At 41.1% G+C, this 14,455-nt stretch overlaps 6 protein-coding genes across 6 annotated transcripts; 5 read left to right on the forward strand and 1 right to left on the reverse strand.

Moving 5' to 3' along the window:
* The first annotated feature begins 1,270 nt into the window (after positions 1-1,270).
* Positions 1,271-2,529, forward strand: LOC113121319 (claudin-4-like). Its single transcript, XM_026291666.1, has one exon. The coding sequence runs from the start codon at positions 1,345-1,347 to the stop codon at positions 2,086-2,088; it is 744 nt and encodes a 247-aa protein (XP_026147451.1). The 5' UTR covers positions 1,271-1,344; the 3' UTR covers positions 2,089-2,529.
* Positions 2,530-3,313: 784 nt separating this feature from the next.
* LOC113125442 (claudin-4-like) lies at positions 3,314-4,554 on the forward strand. Its single transcript, XM_026298904.1, has one exon. It carries the CDS (start codon positions 3,437-3,439, stop codon positions 4,067-4,069), a length of 633 nt encoding a protein of 210 aa, XP_026154689.1. The 5' UTR covers positions 3,314-3,436; the 3' UTR covers positions 4,070-4,554.
* Positions 4,555-6,371: 1,817 nt separating this feature from the next.
* Positions 6,372-7,297, forward strand: LOC113143295 (claudin-4-like). The gene has a single exon (XM_026328846.1). It carries the CDS (start codon positions 6,407-6,409, stop codon positions 7,070-7,072), a length of 666 nt encoding a protein of 221 aa, XP_026184631.1. The 5' UTR covers positions 6,372-6,406; the 3' UTR covers positions 7,073-7,297.
* A 1,059-nt stretch (positions 7,298-8,356) lies between these two features.
* Positions 8,357-9,013, forward strand: cldnj (claudin j). The gene has a single exon (XM_026332480.1). The coding sequence runs from the start codon at positions 8,378-8,380 to the stop codon at positions 9,011-9,013; it is 636 nt and encodes a 211-aa protein (XP_026188265.1). The 5' UTR covers positions 8,357-8,377.
* A 1,386-nt stretch (positions 9,014-10,399) lies between these two features.
* LOC113125663 (claudin-4-like) lies at positions 10,400-11,745 on the forward strand. Its single transcript, XM_026299261.2, has one exon. The coding sequence runs from the start codon at positions 10,532-10,534 to the stop codon at positions 11,201-11,203; it is 672 nt and encodes a 223-aa protein (XP_026155046.1). The 5' UTR covers positions 10,400-10,531; the 3' UTR covers positions 11,204-11,745.
* A 440-nt stretch (positions 11,746-12,185) lies between these two features.
* Positions 12,186-14,395, reverse strand: sbds (SBDS ribosome maturation factor). The gene is made up of 5 exons (XM_026299260.2): positions 14,166-14,395; positions 13,861-13,990; positions 13,560-13,760; positions 13,166-13,330; positions 12,186-12,948 (listed from the first exon to the last, which is right to left on the reverse strand). Exons 1-5 carry the CDS (start codon positions 14,291-14,293, stop codon positions 12,823-12,825), a joined length of 750 nt encoding a protein of 249 aa, XP_026155045.1. The 5' UTR covers positions 14,294-14,395; the 3' UTR covers positions 12,186-12,822.
* Between the last annotated feature and the right edge of the window lie 60 nt (positions 14,396-14,455).

Genomic DNA, 14,455 nt, shown 5'->3' on the forward strand with positions numbered 1-14,455 from the left:
TGTCACCTTAAAGAGCATAACAAAATGAATATAGAATATAGGTGAATATAGAGCAACAACAAAACACAATTTTACATTTTAAAAAGCAACAAACAATGTAAAATGCTGTGTTCCCATAATATTGTGTTTTCATTTTCCATGGACCTCTGTCTGCTTGATATTTTACATTTGCTTGTGAAGGTTGTCATTTTCTATTTACTGTAATTAAACCATATTCTTAATGGATGATTATTGTTTTCAACATATTATTCTATTTGAGTGAGGAGTTAACTGCAATATAACAGACACGAAGGTCTTTGGTCTCTGGTTAAAGAAGTCTTTACTATGATAGTTTCCATAGGGAACTGAATGCACAGGATGTGTATTCACTACTGAAGGGATCATTGGATTTATAAGAGAATATTTAATATATTTTTGCATGTCACTGTGCCTCAAAACAAGTTTTTTTACTGGGTTATATACTTAAAAAGATGCAGGTTATTGAGGAAGGTGTGTACAAATTGGATCGTCAACAACTTACTCAGGAGATGGTCGTCAGTGCTGAAACAGATCATTTCAAAGTTTACTTGCTCTCTGTGCCTCTCCTCACCTGTCTGATGTATATAACACAATCTGCAAGCTAATGGTGGTGCCATTGCTACAAAAGATCAATTTATTCATGCCTTGTGTCTTATTATTGTTTGATTTGTGGTTGATAATTACAGCCTTTTAAAAAATGTCTAATTCAGACACTGCGATTCACAGCTATGGAGACTTGATAAAACAGAATATCTAAACACATTTAACCCTTCAAATCAGTTAGTGACAAAAACCCTCTCCTCTGAAAACACAAACCATAAAGAGCAGTTCACAATTTCCATCCTTTTTCTAAAATCATCATTAACACTGTGACTGTCTCTGTGTAAGCTTTTGACCAAAATATACCTCCATAGCCTTTTTAGACATTTAGGCTATAATAAAATAATACAAATAACTTCATAGTGGAATAGTCTCATTAGCTTTATGAAGGAGGGGTATCAAAGATACTTCACTTCTATTCTTATTTCAAGTTTCCATGTTTTTTTATTCTCTTTTTTTAATTGTAACTGCATTCATACTGCCATTCTTAACTGCAGGGGAATCTGTATATGTTTTCCAAGAGCAAAAACAAGGTATTGTTTTAAAATGGGTGCCACTCCTCCAGCTCCAGGAAAAGGAATCTTGTTTGACCAGAAGAACGAGTGAACAGCCCTCCTCCTACACATTCTCTGACAAACAAGTGAGAAAGTCGTGTCACTCTGAAAAAGAACCAGGCCTTGAAGCTGTGACACTTCTCTCTCCTGCTGCAGACGAAGCCTCTTCACCATGGGGAGGATTGCCAAGGAAGTAGCAGGTCAGGTCATAAGCTTCATAGGCTTAGTTGGGATTGCAGTGTCTTGTGGGGTCCCCATGTGGAGAGTGACGTTCTACATTGGAGCCAACATCGTGACTGCCCAGATAGTGTGGGATGGTCTGTGGATGAAATGTGTGATGCAAAGCACTGGACAGATGCAGTGTGACCTGATTAATAATGTGCTGGGCATGTCCGCAGATCTGCAGTCTGCCCGAGCTCTGGTCATCTTCTCCCTCATCTTCGGCTTCATTGGCTTCATGATCACTTTCATAGGAGCCAAGTGCACCAGCTGCCTGAAGAATGAGGCATCGAATGCCAAGGTGGTGATCATAGGAGGCTGTCTCATCATTGTTTCTGCCATCCTGATCCTGATCCCTGCTTGCTGGTCTGCAACTGTCACCATCTCAGACTATGCCAGCCTTTTGGTAGCTGAGACCCAGAAGAGGGAGATTGGAGCCTCCATCTACATTGCCTGGGGCACTGCTGCAGTTCTCTTGATCGGTGGGATCATCCTAACCACTTCCTGTCCTCCTCAAAAACCCGTTTATGGTGCCTACCCACCAGCAGCAATGTACCCTTATGTAGGCCCAGTGAGAAACCCAGCAACGTATGGCCCGGTTTATGCTGCCCCATCCAGCGGACAATACACAGGCACATACATCCCTGGAAAACCATATGCAGCACCAACCACATACTCTGCTGGACGGTACCCATAAAAACTGAAGGGACAGACACAGGACAAAGACTGAGAGTTCTGCTGGGATGACTTTGGGAACTTTTTGTTGCTACAAACTAAAACTGCACCACAATAAATGTATTTCTGTTGGATGGTATGTATTCCAATACAGTATTGGAATGTAAGACTACCTGACTCAATCACTGTGATCTTCAATTATTATAAAATCATTCATTAAATGTTTTTCTTGGTTGATTTTGTGCTGTAAAGTGGAAATCTTTCCTGTTTCCTGAAATCATATTGAGAAATATTGTGTCAGTATAACTGTGTGCACTGAAGGTTACATTACTTATATTGTAATGTAGATACTGTTGATATATTTATTTCTTTGTCATGCACAGCGGATTGTGTAAATACCAATAATTTGTCCAATTTATTTTTGAGATTTTTTAAAAAGAATTTCAATAAAATGTTTATACTATATTCACTTATCTCTTTGTGGAGTCATTATCTATGAAGAAGAGCTCTGATTTTTTACAAAGCCAGAGTTCCTCTTTGTGTATGAGTGAATGAAAGGCTGAACCCTATAATAATGTAATATAATACTCACATATTAAAGAATATCTTTGCAATAAAATAAACATTGTCAGTTTAATCATTGTTTATGATCCTAATAAACTGCAGCACTGATCAGCTTGAGCTCCAGCTTCAATTGAAAAAAAATCAAACAAACATAAACTGCTTCCTTGAATTGTTTAAATAAATGATATATATATATATATATATATATATATATATATATATATATATATATATATTTAATGTATGTATATAATTTATATAATATATGATGATGAGTAAACAGATGTAATTAATGTTCAGGAAAATAGAACCATAAATGGAGATTCCTCCCGTTAACGTCTGCCATCCGGTGATACTCACACTCATATTGTTGATGTTTTTTTTAAACTTGAAACCTGTGACTGTCGTCCCTGATCTCCGAGTAAACAATCATTGGCTGGTCACAGGTAGAACAATGTTTGAATAAAGAATGCAGTCCATCCTCGCAGGCCTCATTTACATAGAGTCATTTAGACTGATGTTTATCTCATCGAAACTGTAGCGCTCTATTCCCACCGAAAGCACTCTGTCTGCATGCTGATACTGTGAAGATTCTGGTTGGGCGGGTAAAACATTCAAGGCACTGGTTTCAGGTCAAAGGGAAGGACATCCTGACTCCACCTTCAGAAGCACATCCTTAAAACTGAGTGAATGTGCTATAGTCTCTATTCAACCTTACAACCTGATTTGAGCTGAGCTGACCTGCTTCTACAGCTTCTACTCCGCTGCTTATTTTCAGTTCCAAGAGACTCAAACAAGACCTCATCATGGTTTCAATGGGACGACAGATGCTGGGCTATGTCCTGGGCATCTTCGGCTTCCTGGCTGTCATCATTACCTGTGCTCTCCCCATGTGGAGGGTCACGGCCTTCATTGGAGCCAACATTGTGACAGCACAGATTATCTGGGAAGGTTTGTGGATGAACTGTGTGATGCAGAGCACAGGGCAGATGCAGTGCAAGATCTATGATTCCATGCTGGCTCTGTCTCAGGACCTTCAGGCTGCCAGAGCACTTATCGTTGTCAGCATCATTGTGGCAATCTTTGGGGTCATCCTGGGTATTGCTGGGGGCAAGTGCACCAACTTTTTGGAGGATCAAACTTCCAAAGCCAAAGTGGCCATCGCTGCTGGTGTTGCTTTCATCATTGCTGGTGTTCTCGTCCTCATCCCAGTCTGCTGGTCTGCCCACACCATCATCAGGGATTTCTACAACCCCATCCTGACTGATGCCCAGAGGAGAGAGATTGGTGCTTCGCTCTACATCGGCTGGGGCGCAGCTGCCCTTCTCATCCTGGGTGGTGGACTCCTCTGCAGTTCCTGCCCATCTAGAGAGAGCCCAGAGTATCCAGTCAAGTACTCCGGTGCCAGGTCCTCAGCTGGAAGCAGAGCCTACGTTTGAGAGCTGCACTGTCCTGAGAAAGACTGGAAGCTATTTTGATTTTCTTAAGTAATCCTCCTTTGTTGTGAGTTTCTGATAGCACAGTAAAAGCAGCAGAAGATTTTCTGAGAAAATCAGAATTCTTTGATTGGGGAAAGAGTGGTTCTTCAGGAATGAGGAGCCCATTACAAACATGTGGTGTAAAACTGCTATGCTGACAATAAAATCTTCTTACAGCATTTGGCCTGGACTGATTAAGGGCTTTTTTGTACTAAGCTTGTATCAATCCTTATTGTTTTCTAAATATTATATGCTGTGCATCAAGAAGAATGTTAATGGTCATCAAGAGCTATGCAGGAAGTGAATTTGTACAGTTCTATTAACATATTGTGAATATATTGCATGAAATGTTTTACGAATATCTTTGTTAATTAGCCACAACAGACAAAAGTTTGTTTACTGAAAATTTCTGTTAATTGTTAATAAAATATTTGTTTAATCGCTAATTCTTTGTCAAAATGTTCACTTAGTTCACTAGTGGTCTGCCCAAAGTAGTTAAACACACAGTATGTTTCACATTTACAATTCAAAATTATCATTTTTGAAATATTCTACTAGATGTAATGAGCCAGTGATGAACCTTGCTTCAACTTTTGGTCATTCCAGTTTCCAAAAAAGTCAGACAGACACCTCAAAAGGAAACTTTGCGACTGCATTAATTTTAGAAACAATATTCATGGGGAATAAATTTGTCAAATTTCAATCCAAACAGGTCACAAAGTGTAAAGCATAACTGAGCAGAAAACAAAGTGTGTTTTATCATATTCAGTTTGCTGAAACTCAGCACGTTGAACTAGTTCGACCAGTTCCACACCAGTTTCACAGAATGCCTGTTCACAGAACTGGCTCTTACTGCTAAGAAGAGCCATACCCAGCAGGTTTTTGCCTCATTCTGGATAAAGAAGAGATTAACACATTTTTTTAGATAATCAGAACGACCCTCAGGTTCTCACTTGTAATTCTAGTAATTCTACATAGTTATTGTTACAAACAAGACCAACACCATGTTTCATCATTGCCCATCATACCGATGATAAATCTTTAATTGTAGGTCACCAGTGTACAGTGTATTTTCAATAAAGAAGGCTAAAGAATATTTTTTTCATGAATTAAATATATTTTTATTTAATTATGAACATATTAAATTTCGCAAGGACTATTTTTAGTGGTGGATCAATACATTTTTGTAGTGAGTATTTAAGGCAGCAGGACAGGAACATGTTACTAAGTGCAACTGTGTGACTCTGTGATGTTTTTAAAAGGGTTTTGGACAATAATGGTGCTCTGTAAAAAAGTTTAAAAAGTTCAAATAACAATGCATTATTGTTGTGATATGTGCCCTAACCTTATCAAAATAGTCATTTTATTTTAATAGTTATTTTAGCCCAAACTATGATTGTTCCCTAAATAGTTATTTTTGCCCAGAAAAACCTTTTGTGTTCTGTGTTTGAAAAATGCAGGTACAACAATATATTTGGGCCATTTTGCAGTTAGGAAAATACCCCAACATTTCTCTGTTGTGAAAACATTTCCACAAACACATCATCATCACATCAGCACTGCAGCCTGAACACACCCTGTATCACATTCCTATGCTGTCCTGTGCCATTAGAGAGAATCTACCTGAACCAGTTACAGCTGGTGCAATGGCTCAATGACTCACAGTCTCTCTGATGTCAGAGCAGGCAGTTAAACAACACAGTCACAGTAGATTCCTCCACTAACTACAAACACTAACTGCTGAAACTTGGTTTCAGTAAATAAGATCAAAAGTACATTTGATTTTTTTTCTTTACATCCTGTAAAGAAGCTTGAAAGCTGAATAGCTTGAAATGTTTTCTGTCATATTTACAATCAGCAGAGAATGAAATGATATTCATTTTCAAATTCACTTCTCATCTCACAGATACACGACAAATTTGTTTGTTTGCCTTGAGAATATGTGTGTGTGTTTGGGGACATGGAGCTTTGTCTGTTGTTAGTCACGCTACACTCAAACTGTCTATATCTGAGTTGGTGGCATTTTTGTCACATGCATACTTTTTTTGTTTACACCAGAAAAACTATATTTAATACAGTCTTCATCTCTACCAAGAAGAATAATTGAAGCCCCAAACTTCATTGTCTTTGCACATAAAACATCTTGCACAGCTGGTATTCTTTGGCAGGCCCTGTAATGTGTCTTGAATGGCTTTGGTTTTCACGCCTCCTTTTATTTATTCTCCCTCTTCTTCAGATGCACATAAACTACTGATCAGCTCGTAACATTTTCTCAGGGATACCCAGGGAGAGAAGACGATGGCCTCTCTGGGGGTCCAGATGGCAGGCTGTGCCCTGGCCCTTTTGGGCTGGATCGGGGTGCTCATTGCCTGCGCTGCACCCATGTGGCGGGTCACTGCCTTCATTGGCAGCAACATAATAACATCGCAGGTCATGTGGGAGGGTCTCTGGATGAACTGTGTGTTCCAGAGTACCGGCCAGATTCAGTGTAAAGTGTTCGACTCCATGCTGGCTCTGGACATGGACCTCCAGGCGGCTCGTGCTCTGGTGGTGGTTTCCATCATCACTGGCATCACAGGGCTGCTCATCACTTTTGCTGGTGGAAAGTGCACCAACTTCATCACAGAGAAGCGGGCAAAGGCGAGGGCTTCAGTGGCAGCAGGCGTGATGCTCATCATCTGTGGAATCCTCTGCCTTATCTCTGTTTCCTGGACCGCCAGCATTATAATAAGAAACTTCTATAACCCTCTGATTGTAGATGCCCAAAAACGAGAGCTTGGTGCATCACTGTACATTGGCTGGGGGGCCGGGGCAATGCTGGTCATTGGAGGGGGGCTTCTGTGTGCCACCTGTCCCCAGAAAGAAGATGAGACCCCCTCTGAGAAGTATCTCCTGAACAAGTCTGGAGGAAACAGCAAAGAGGATTCATTCCGATCTTCTACACCAGCAAAGACATATATTTAAGTTTTCTGAGGGAACAAGTGGAGGTCGTATTAATATCTGTGTGAGTTTGTCTTCAAGAAGGAAAGAATCTTTAGCTGTGAAATACCAAGAAAAGGTACATACTTATAAAACACAATGAAGGAACTATGCACTTTAACTTCTAATCAAGATCAACATTATGTTTATGTTTTATGCCTAAGATTGCTTTAAATACAATCGTTACCCTTGGAAATTAATATGCATATGGGGAAGATTTAAATTACTGGAACATTTTTGTTTTCTATGTTTGCTGGTTTGAGTTTAAAAAAACTAATTACACTATGTGTTTTTGTTTTTAATGTTTGCAATTCCACTTTTATTCACAATAAATGGCGTTCTAATGCCTTTTTTCTCTTTCATGCTTCTTGTTTGTATACATTTAAAAAAGTACCAGAGGTATTCAAACCAAAACCTGAGCAAACCTGTTTCTCAGGTTCTTACCAGAGCTCACTATGCAGGGAACAAACATGGTGACTCATGCTGTTAAGAAAAGCGTAACATTACTGCAAAAGCTTCATCCAACACTGTCATAAATATTCTGCTTTACAGGAAGGCAATATAATTGAGCAAACTGAAAGAGGGTTATCTGAAGGGTCTATCTAAACCATGTGATGCTGTTAATGTTCCTCTATACCCTCAGAGAATGAAATAGTTTGAGGGTGTTTTTTTAGTTGAAACATTAATATGTGGGGCAGCTGTGGCTCAGGAAGTGGAGCAGGTTGTACACTAATGGTTTGAGCCCAGGCTTCTCTAATCCGCATGTTGGCAAGACATTGAACGTCAAGTGGCTCATGGTAGCTGTTCGATTACTGTATCATAATAATTGCGGTGGTGAATGCGTGAATATTCAAAAAAGAGTAAAGCACTTGAGTGTGGAAATGCAAAGTACTAGTCAAATTACCATTTAAGTTTATATAGTTAGTTCTCATTTAGCCTTTGAGCCATACTGCCTCCTAGTGGCCCTTTGCTTCCATGGCTGGAAATTCCCTATTTTTTATCTAATAGGATCAATTACAGGAAACAACTTCAGCTTTACAGAGAACATTATTCTGTATCTTTTCATGTCATAACTTCTGTTTTTTAGTATATAATTTTATTCCATAACCCTGAGTTAAAGGCTGGCATGAAAAGTCACATGACCAAGATGCTGAGCTGATGCGATAATTAAGTTTCAGCTTCAGATAAATAAATAAACAAAACATGCTGTGAAAAGTACTTTGCACATTGTGAAAAAAAAACTCCATGTGTATCTTGTTCCAGGGTGTAAGAAGGTCTACCTGCTGTGCCATGGCTCTGCAGGAGCTGGGCATCAGCCTGTCCATGACAGGCGTAGCTGGGACCATCCTGATCTGCGCTCTGCCCATGTGGAAGGTGACAGCCTTCATCGGCACCCATCTGGTGGTCATGCAGGTTTTCTGGGAGGGGCTGTGGATGACCTGCGTCAGTGAGTACACAGGTCAGATGCAGTGCAAGCTTTATGATGCACTGTTGGACCTCTCACCAGACCTCCAGGCAGCCCGTGGCCTCATCTGCATCAGCCTGGTGCTGGGATGCCTGGGTTTCCTCATTTTCCTCCTGGGAGCACGCTGCACCAACTGCCTGAGCCACCCAAGGATAAAGGCTCAGGTGGTGCTGAGCTCTGGGGTCATCTTCTGCCTGACATCTCTCTCCACTATAGTTGCTGTTTCTTGGACGGCCAACTCCATCATCAGGGACTTCCACAACCCACGTGTCCCTGAGGTGCTCAAGAGAGAGCTTGGAGCAGCCATATATATAGGCTTTGTGACCTCTGGGCTGCTGTTCTGCGGTGGAGCCATTCTGTGTGCAAGCTGCCCACCACAGAGGCCCAGGTTCCCTTCTGGTGGGAACTCACGGGCCAGGGTCCCCACACAGAGCAGCTACGCCATCAAGAACTATGTGTAAAGCAAACACACACTTTGGGGCAGTGGTTGAGTGTTGTACACATGTCACAGACAGGTCTGACTGCAGGCCAGTGTGTTGAACTGTGATGTAATACAACAATACAAATGTACAGTGGCAAGAAGAAGTATGTTAGCCTTTTTCTGCATTAACTGGCCATAAAATGTGATCTAAATGTAGTTACTGGACACACCCATGAAACATGCATAATGCTGGTGGAAATGTGTGTGAAACCTTGGCTTTAATAAACATCTTTGGCCACACTAACCTCAAACGAGTGCTTGCTCTTTTCAGAGAATTTATCTTTCTGTGCTATGTGAGCATCGTCTCAAAGCTCAAAGTCAAAATGTGAGTAGCTCTGAACCACAGCTTTAGTTTTCTGTACTGTGTCTCCCCTTGCTCCCTGTTGTCTGTTGCTTTTTTTCTAATGTGTGTTTTCTGCACAGGTGCACCTGTAACCGGTTTGTTGCTGTTTTTTCTTTGTTTTGTTTTGGTTTTTGTTTCAGCTTTGTTTTGATTAGATTTAGTTAAAATGTTGTTCTAGGTTCATGGTGAGCACATTGGTCTGATGGCACATTGTGTGTTTGGCCTGTGCTTGCTGTTTTTTTTTTTTTTTTTTCTACCTTTATTGTTCAAAGTTAAGTTTTTACCTAGTACTTGTAAAGTAAACTAAAAAGACAAAAGGAGTAGAAGAGAGGAAAGAGTCTTTTTTAAATTGTGATTGATCTCATGGAACCAGACAACATTGTAACATAATCCATAATTGTTAACTCATGAAATCAGTCTTTTTCAAATGTGTGTGTTAGTATATACATTGGCTGTAGTTTCTCTGTGGGTATCTTTGGATAACTTTTGAGTTTGTAATGATGAATCACTTTAATTGTGCTGTAATTTGCGTGTTGGGACAGGCTGTTTTGTCTATTTTGGGCATTGTCATTTATGCTCTGTGTATCTTCTAAACTGTACAAAAATAAACAGCTCCTGTTCTAGACACCCTTAAAGTAAAAACAGAGAACATTTGCCATGCCGTGTTAGTGTGTGTTTGTGATTTGAATTTCAAAATAAATACCATAATAATGCATCATCTAAATGATGTGGTGAGAAAAGCATTACACTGGAATGATGTATCATAGTCACATAGCTGCACAGTGAGAAGTTTCTTGATATCAGGGTTTGTATCAGAAACATGACCCAGTGGCTGAAAAGCACAGTGGAACCTTTGTTTTTCCCTCTCAACAGAAACTAGGAGAAAGGGATTGTTTTGAAACCATGGCAAAGCAAACAGGGATTTCCCTCCTCCACCCAGCTGCAGCCATATCATGCCTTCCTAGTTTCATGAATAGCAAAGAACTGGTTTCCCTTTTTCAGAACTGACATGCAAAACAGGCAGACACACAAATCGTCTCTGCCTCACTCATGCACACACATGTTAAAATAACACTCCACCCCACCCCGCTCTGCTGCCAGCTGTTACTGGTTAGCAGTTGGGCCTGCAGTAGAGAGGAGTGGTAGGCTGGAGCCATGAAGCAGCAGCTGGAGCTCATTGCCCTCGGTGTGGCCCTCACAGGGTGGATTTCTGCCATTCTGACACGCTGCCTGGCCCTGTGGAAGGTGAGCGGCACCCTGGAAAACGCCACAGCTACTCTGCCTGCTTACTGGGACGGGGTGTGGCTAGAATGGGATCACTGGGACTTGGCCCATGATGGCAGCCTACACTGCTCTTTCTACCAGTCTCTCATGTCTCTTTCTGGGAGTTTTCGGACATGGAGAGCACTCATCATGGCATCCATCGGGGCTGGGGCTTTTGCTGCAGTGATCGGTGGAGTGGGGGCAGTGTGGTTTCCTCTGCGTGGGCAGGTCAAAGTGTTTTCAGGCGCTCTCTTTGTTTTGTCTGGTATCCTGCTGCTAATTCCCACAGCCTGGACATGCCATCACACCAGTCAGCCACTGGAGGGAGCTGTGCTGCTCAGGAGAGACTGGGGACCTGCGCTATACCTCGGATGGATCTCCTTCAGCCTGATGCTGGCTGGAGGAGTGTTTCTCACCACCAGATGCAACACTAGTCAGACCGAGGCACAGCAACCAGAAGGAAGGCAGTCGAATCTAGAGGATGAGGCTAATCACCCTCTGAGCCGGATCAACAGGACTACATTCACACACAGCCAGTATGAGCGCAGACCAGGGCCTGTCTGAGAGCACTGGGATGTCATATGTAAATAAAATGTGAAATGGCTGTGGATAGCGTTAATAGCAGATAAACACTTTGGCTGCACATGTTGAGTAATGATACACTGGTTTAACTTAGCATGAACTTTACATTAAAAAGTACAGTAATGTGTCATTTGATAGAGACATAGGTAGGAACTGGAATTTTTTTTGTTGTGTTTCTTTCAATGCTACTGAACGTAAAACTGTATATACTGTAATGCATTGTTGCAAATATTCATTTCTCCAATTCAATCCTACTGTACATTTTTGACTTATTTACTTGATACAGTTGGTGGTACTGAGTTGATTCCACAAGACTGAAAAGATTATCCAACTTTTTAATACTTTAAACACATTTTAATGCCTTAAATGGGAGTTAATGATGCTCCTGTAACTAAATACCACATTGCACAGATACATTAATCCAATTTTCTTCTTGTTGAAAGTAAAAAACATGTTTACATTGGAGATGAATTCTTCTGCACACAAAGACACTTTGGAATAAACCTTTGCAAATGTTTAAGAAATTTCTGTTTGCTAAACCTATTTGACTTTAGTCAAGTATTCTAATAGTTTGACTGATTATACCAGAGGGCACCTGAGGAGCCAGTAATGTGAGCAGGACTTGTATGACACACACTGATGTAATTTTTTTGTATGTTTCCCTGTAAAAAAGTAGAGAATGAATGATGCATGATGAAAAAGAAGCAGTGGCACAATTTTCATTTTTAACCCAGAAGATGCAAATTTCAAATTGATTTCTGATTCAAGAGTTGATTCTCAAGAACTGTCAAATGTGGGAAAAGGTTTAGTTTGTTTTTCACTTATTTCATTGTGACTTGATACCAAAGGTCTTCGTCACCACCTTTCTGCAGACGTACCTTGTTATTTTATAATTGTAATGGTAATTAAAATAAAAACAAAAGTACATTAGTACACAGTTATGTAAAAAACACTACTAAAGCAATATTGTACTACAGCCTTTACTGTGAATATAAATGATGGTACAAGATTGTGTACATTTCTCCGTACAGAACCTTGTCATAAGGTATACAACTGAGAGGGATGCTATTTCAGTGTACTGGTTTGAATATTATGCAGTATCTTGTGGTTTTAAAGTGGCATTAGATCAGTTGTAGTGTTCAGTAAAGCTGTAATTTTATTTGTTTTCATATCAGCTCTGCATTTCAGGAAAATCTTTGGATATACACAAAAGAAAATGCTTGTTAAATATTTGTTTTCTACAGAGCAAATGCATCATTGTGACAAAATCTAAGTTAAAGAAAGTAGGGTTGGTGAGCATGACCTTCTGAAGGCAGAAACAACCTGTTAATGAATCACACGTACCAGCATAAAAAACCTCAGGCAACAGAACTATTTAATATCCCGCATGCTTAAGCATCAACGCTCAAATGTATTTTAAAAATACATTCCCCCAGCGTGCAAATGAGACAAAGCATTTTTCTGTCAAAACATAGAGCAGCTGGAAAAAGGACTGGCTAAAATCTGAATCTGATCATAATTATAGTCTTTTAACTGGGTTTGTGTGCCGCAGTGAAGCATGTCAGTGTGGATAAGGTGCTGAGTCCAGGCTGGTTGGGTTACTATAATTTCTCATCTCCCTCCTCCACATCCTTCAGACTGAGAACCTCCAGAGAGCCACGGCCTTTAGTCTCACAGCGGATCAGCTCATCGATCTCCCTGAAGCAGCCGGGATCCACCAGACACACCTGAGGAGGAGGAGGAGGAGGAGGAAGGAGACACCGCGAGGAAACAAAGGCAACAGTTAAGACAGAGAACATGAGGCAAAGATATGCAGAGGTATCACCACTTTAAAACCAGGACTTGACAAAGCAGTCAACAACTTTAAATTTGAATTTATCTGACTGTGATTACCAACCGCAGCACACACTGACGAACACACCGTCATTTTAAAACATTTCTCACCATTTCCAACTCCTCGTCAAAGTCTTCACTCTCCACGACCTGCAGGAGTGGTTTCAGCTTCTCCTTCAGTCTCTTGGCCTCTTTGGCTGGCAGCACCAACCGCAGCCTCATGTGGGCTCTCTGGATCTCCATGGTCTCTTTCAGCTGCCGGATCACTTCCAGAGCCTGCAAGAAGAAGAAATTACTGAAAAAGAATCATCATCCCAGGTAATGAAGACCAGAAGAGAGTGGAAGAAAATAAAACAGAGAGACTCCCACAGCTTGATCTCTTCTGCATAAAGAGCTCCCACTTCTTTGACACAGGGTTTTAGTAATTATCTGCAGGCAGATGGAAAACAGTCTCTAGGGGCCCACTGCTTTGTGCTGTTCATAACCACGAGGAAACAGACCCCACCTGCTGCTTGGTGCTCTTGTTGGCCTTGATAGAGTAGTGGATGTCCTTCATCGCTCGCTCAATGAGGCTGACTGTGTACGGCCTCTTGGTCTCGGGGTTGACACACTTATCTGCGACGATGGCTGCTATGTCCCTGAACATCGTCTCCAGCTGGCTCTGCCTTTCCTTGTCGGACACTTGGAGCTCTCCTTTGGCCAAGATCTGTTGGTAGAGACAAAGGTCAGGCAGTGACAATGACTGATGCATGACTGTGTGACTGTGGCTGTACAGAAGAAAAGCAGGGAAACATTCAGCTTCTTGCCTGTTTGCAGATCTCTGTAAGATCATCTGTCCCAAAGGCTTTGGTCAAGTCGTCCTTCTTTGCCACCTGACCCTTGGAAACGTTAACGAAAACAGAGTGTGTCTGCAAGACTTCATCCAGGTCTTTCTCTCTGGAAGAAAACACAAGGTTTGCCACCTCACACGCAGTGTAATGGGTTTCATTTCACACTTTAAAGGTAAAAATGTGAATATCTGTTCACTTTAATAGAAAACAAACCCGCTGCTTTAGTAACTACTTAGTGGGCTAAATAAACGGTGCGGGTGTTGACATTTAACATTACTCACGCTCCTGATCTCCAGCTCATAACTTTATTCTTGTAACAGGCGATTTCAAACCGCTTCCCTCCTTTTTTCATCCTCACCACGGCCACATTTGTAAGGCGGATTTGATTTGTTGGCGTGAATATAGACATGTTTGCATTAAATAAGACAGAAAACTCCGACAAGACTATTACACTGTTGATGTCTGGCCGTCGATGCGTACCCAATCCGTTCCCAATAGGCGTCCTGTGTGAAACACAAGTTAAACAACAGTTCCGTCCCTTTAGAGTAACATACCTTTTTTTAATGTCCTA

Source organism: Mastacembelus armatus, chromosome 13 (assembly GCF_900324485.2).
Source record: "Mastacembelus armatus chromosome 13, fMasArm1.2, whole genome shotgun sequence".
NCBI lineage: Eukaryota > Metazoa > Chordata > Actinopteri > Synbranchiformes > Mastacembelidae > Mastacembelus > Mastacembelus armatus.

Coding starts and splice junctions, on each gene's coding strand:
- cldnj (XM_026332480.1), top strand. CDS start 8,378: ATGGCTCTGCAGGAGCTGGGCATCAGCCTGTCCATGACAGGCGTAGCT.
- LOC113125442 (XM_026298904.1), top strand. CDS start 3,437: ATGGTTTCAATGGGACGACAGATGCTGGGCTATGTCCTGGGCATCTTC.
- LOC113121319 (XM_026291666.1), top strand. CDS start 1,345: ATGGGGAGGATTGCCAAGGAAGTAGCAGGTCAGGTCATAAGCTTCATA.
- LOC113125663 (XM_026299261.2), top strand. CDS start 10,532: ATGAAGCAGCAGCTGGAGCTCATTGCCCTCGGTGTGGCCCTCACAGGG.
- LOC113143295 (XM_026328846.1), top strand. CDS start 6,407: ATGGCCTCTCTGGGGGTCCAGATGGCAGGCTGTGCCCTGGCCCTTTTG.
- sbds (XM_026299260.2), bottom strand. CDS start 14,293: ATGTCTATATTCACGCCAACAAATCAAATCCGCCTTACAAATGTGGCC. Junction 13,991..14,165: donor ATGAGCTGGAGATCAGGAGC/GTGAGTAATGTT, acceptor GTTTTCTTCCAG/AGAGAAAGACCTGGATGAAG. Junction 13,761..13,860: donor TTACAGAGATCTGCAAACAG/GCAAGAAGCTGA, acceptor CTCTACCAACAG/ATCTTGGCCAAAGGAGAGCT.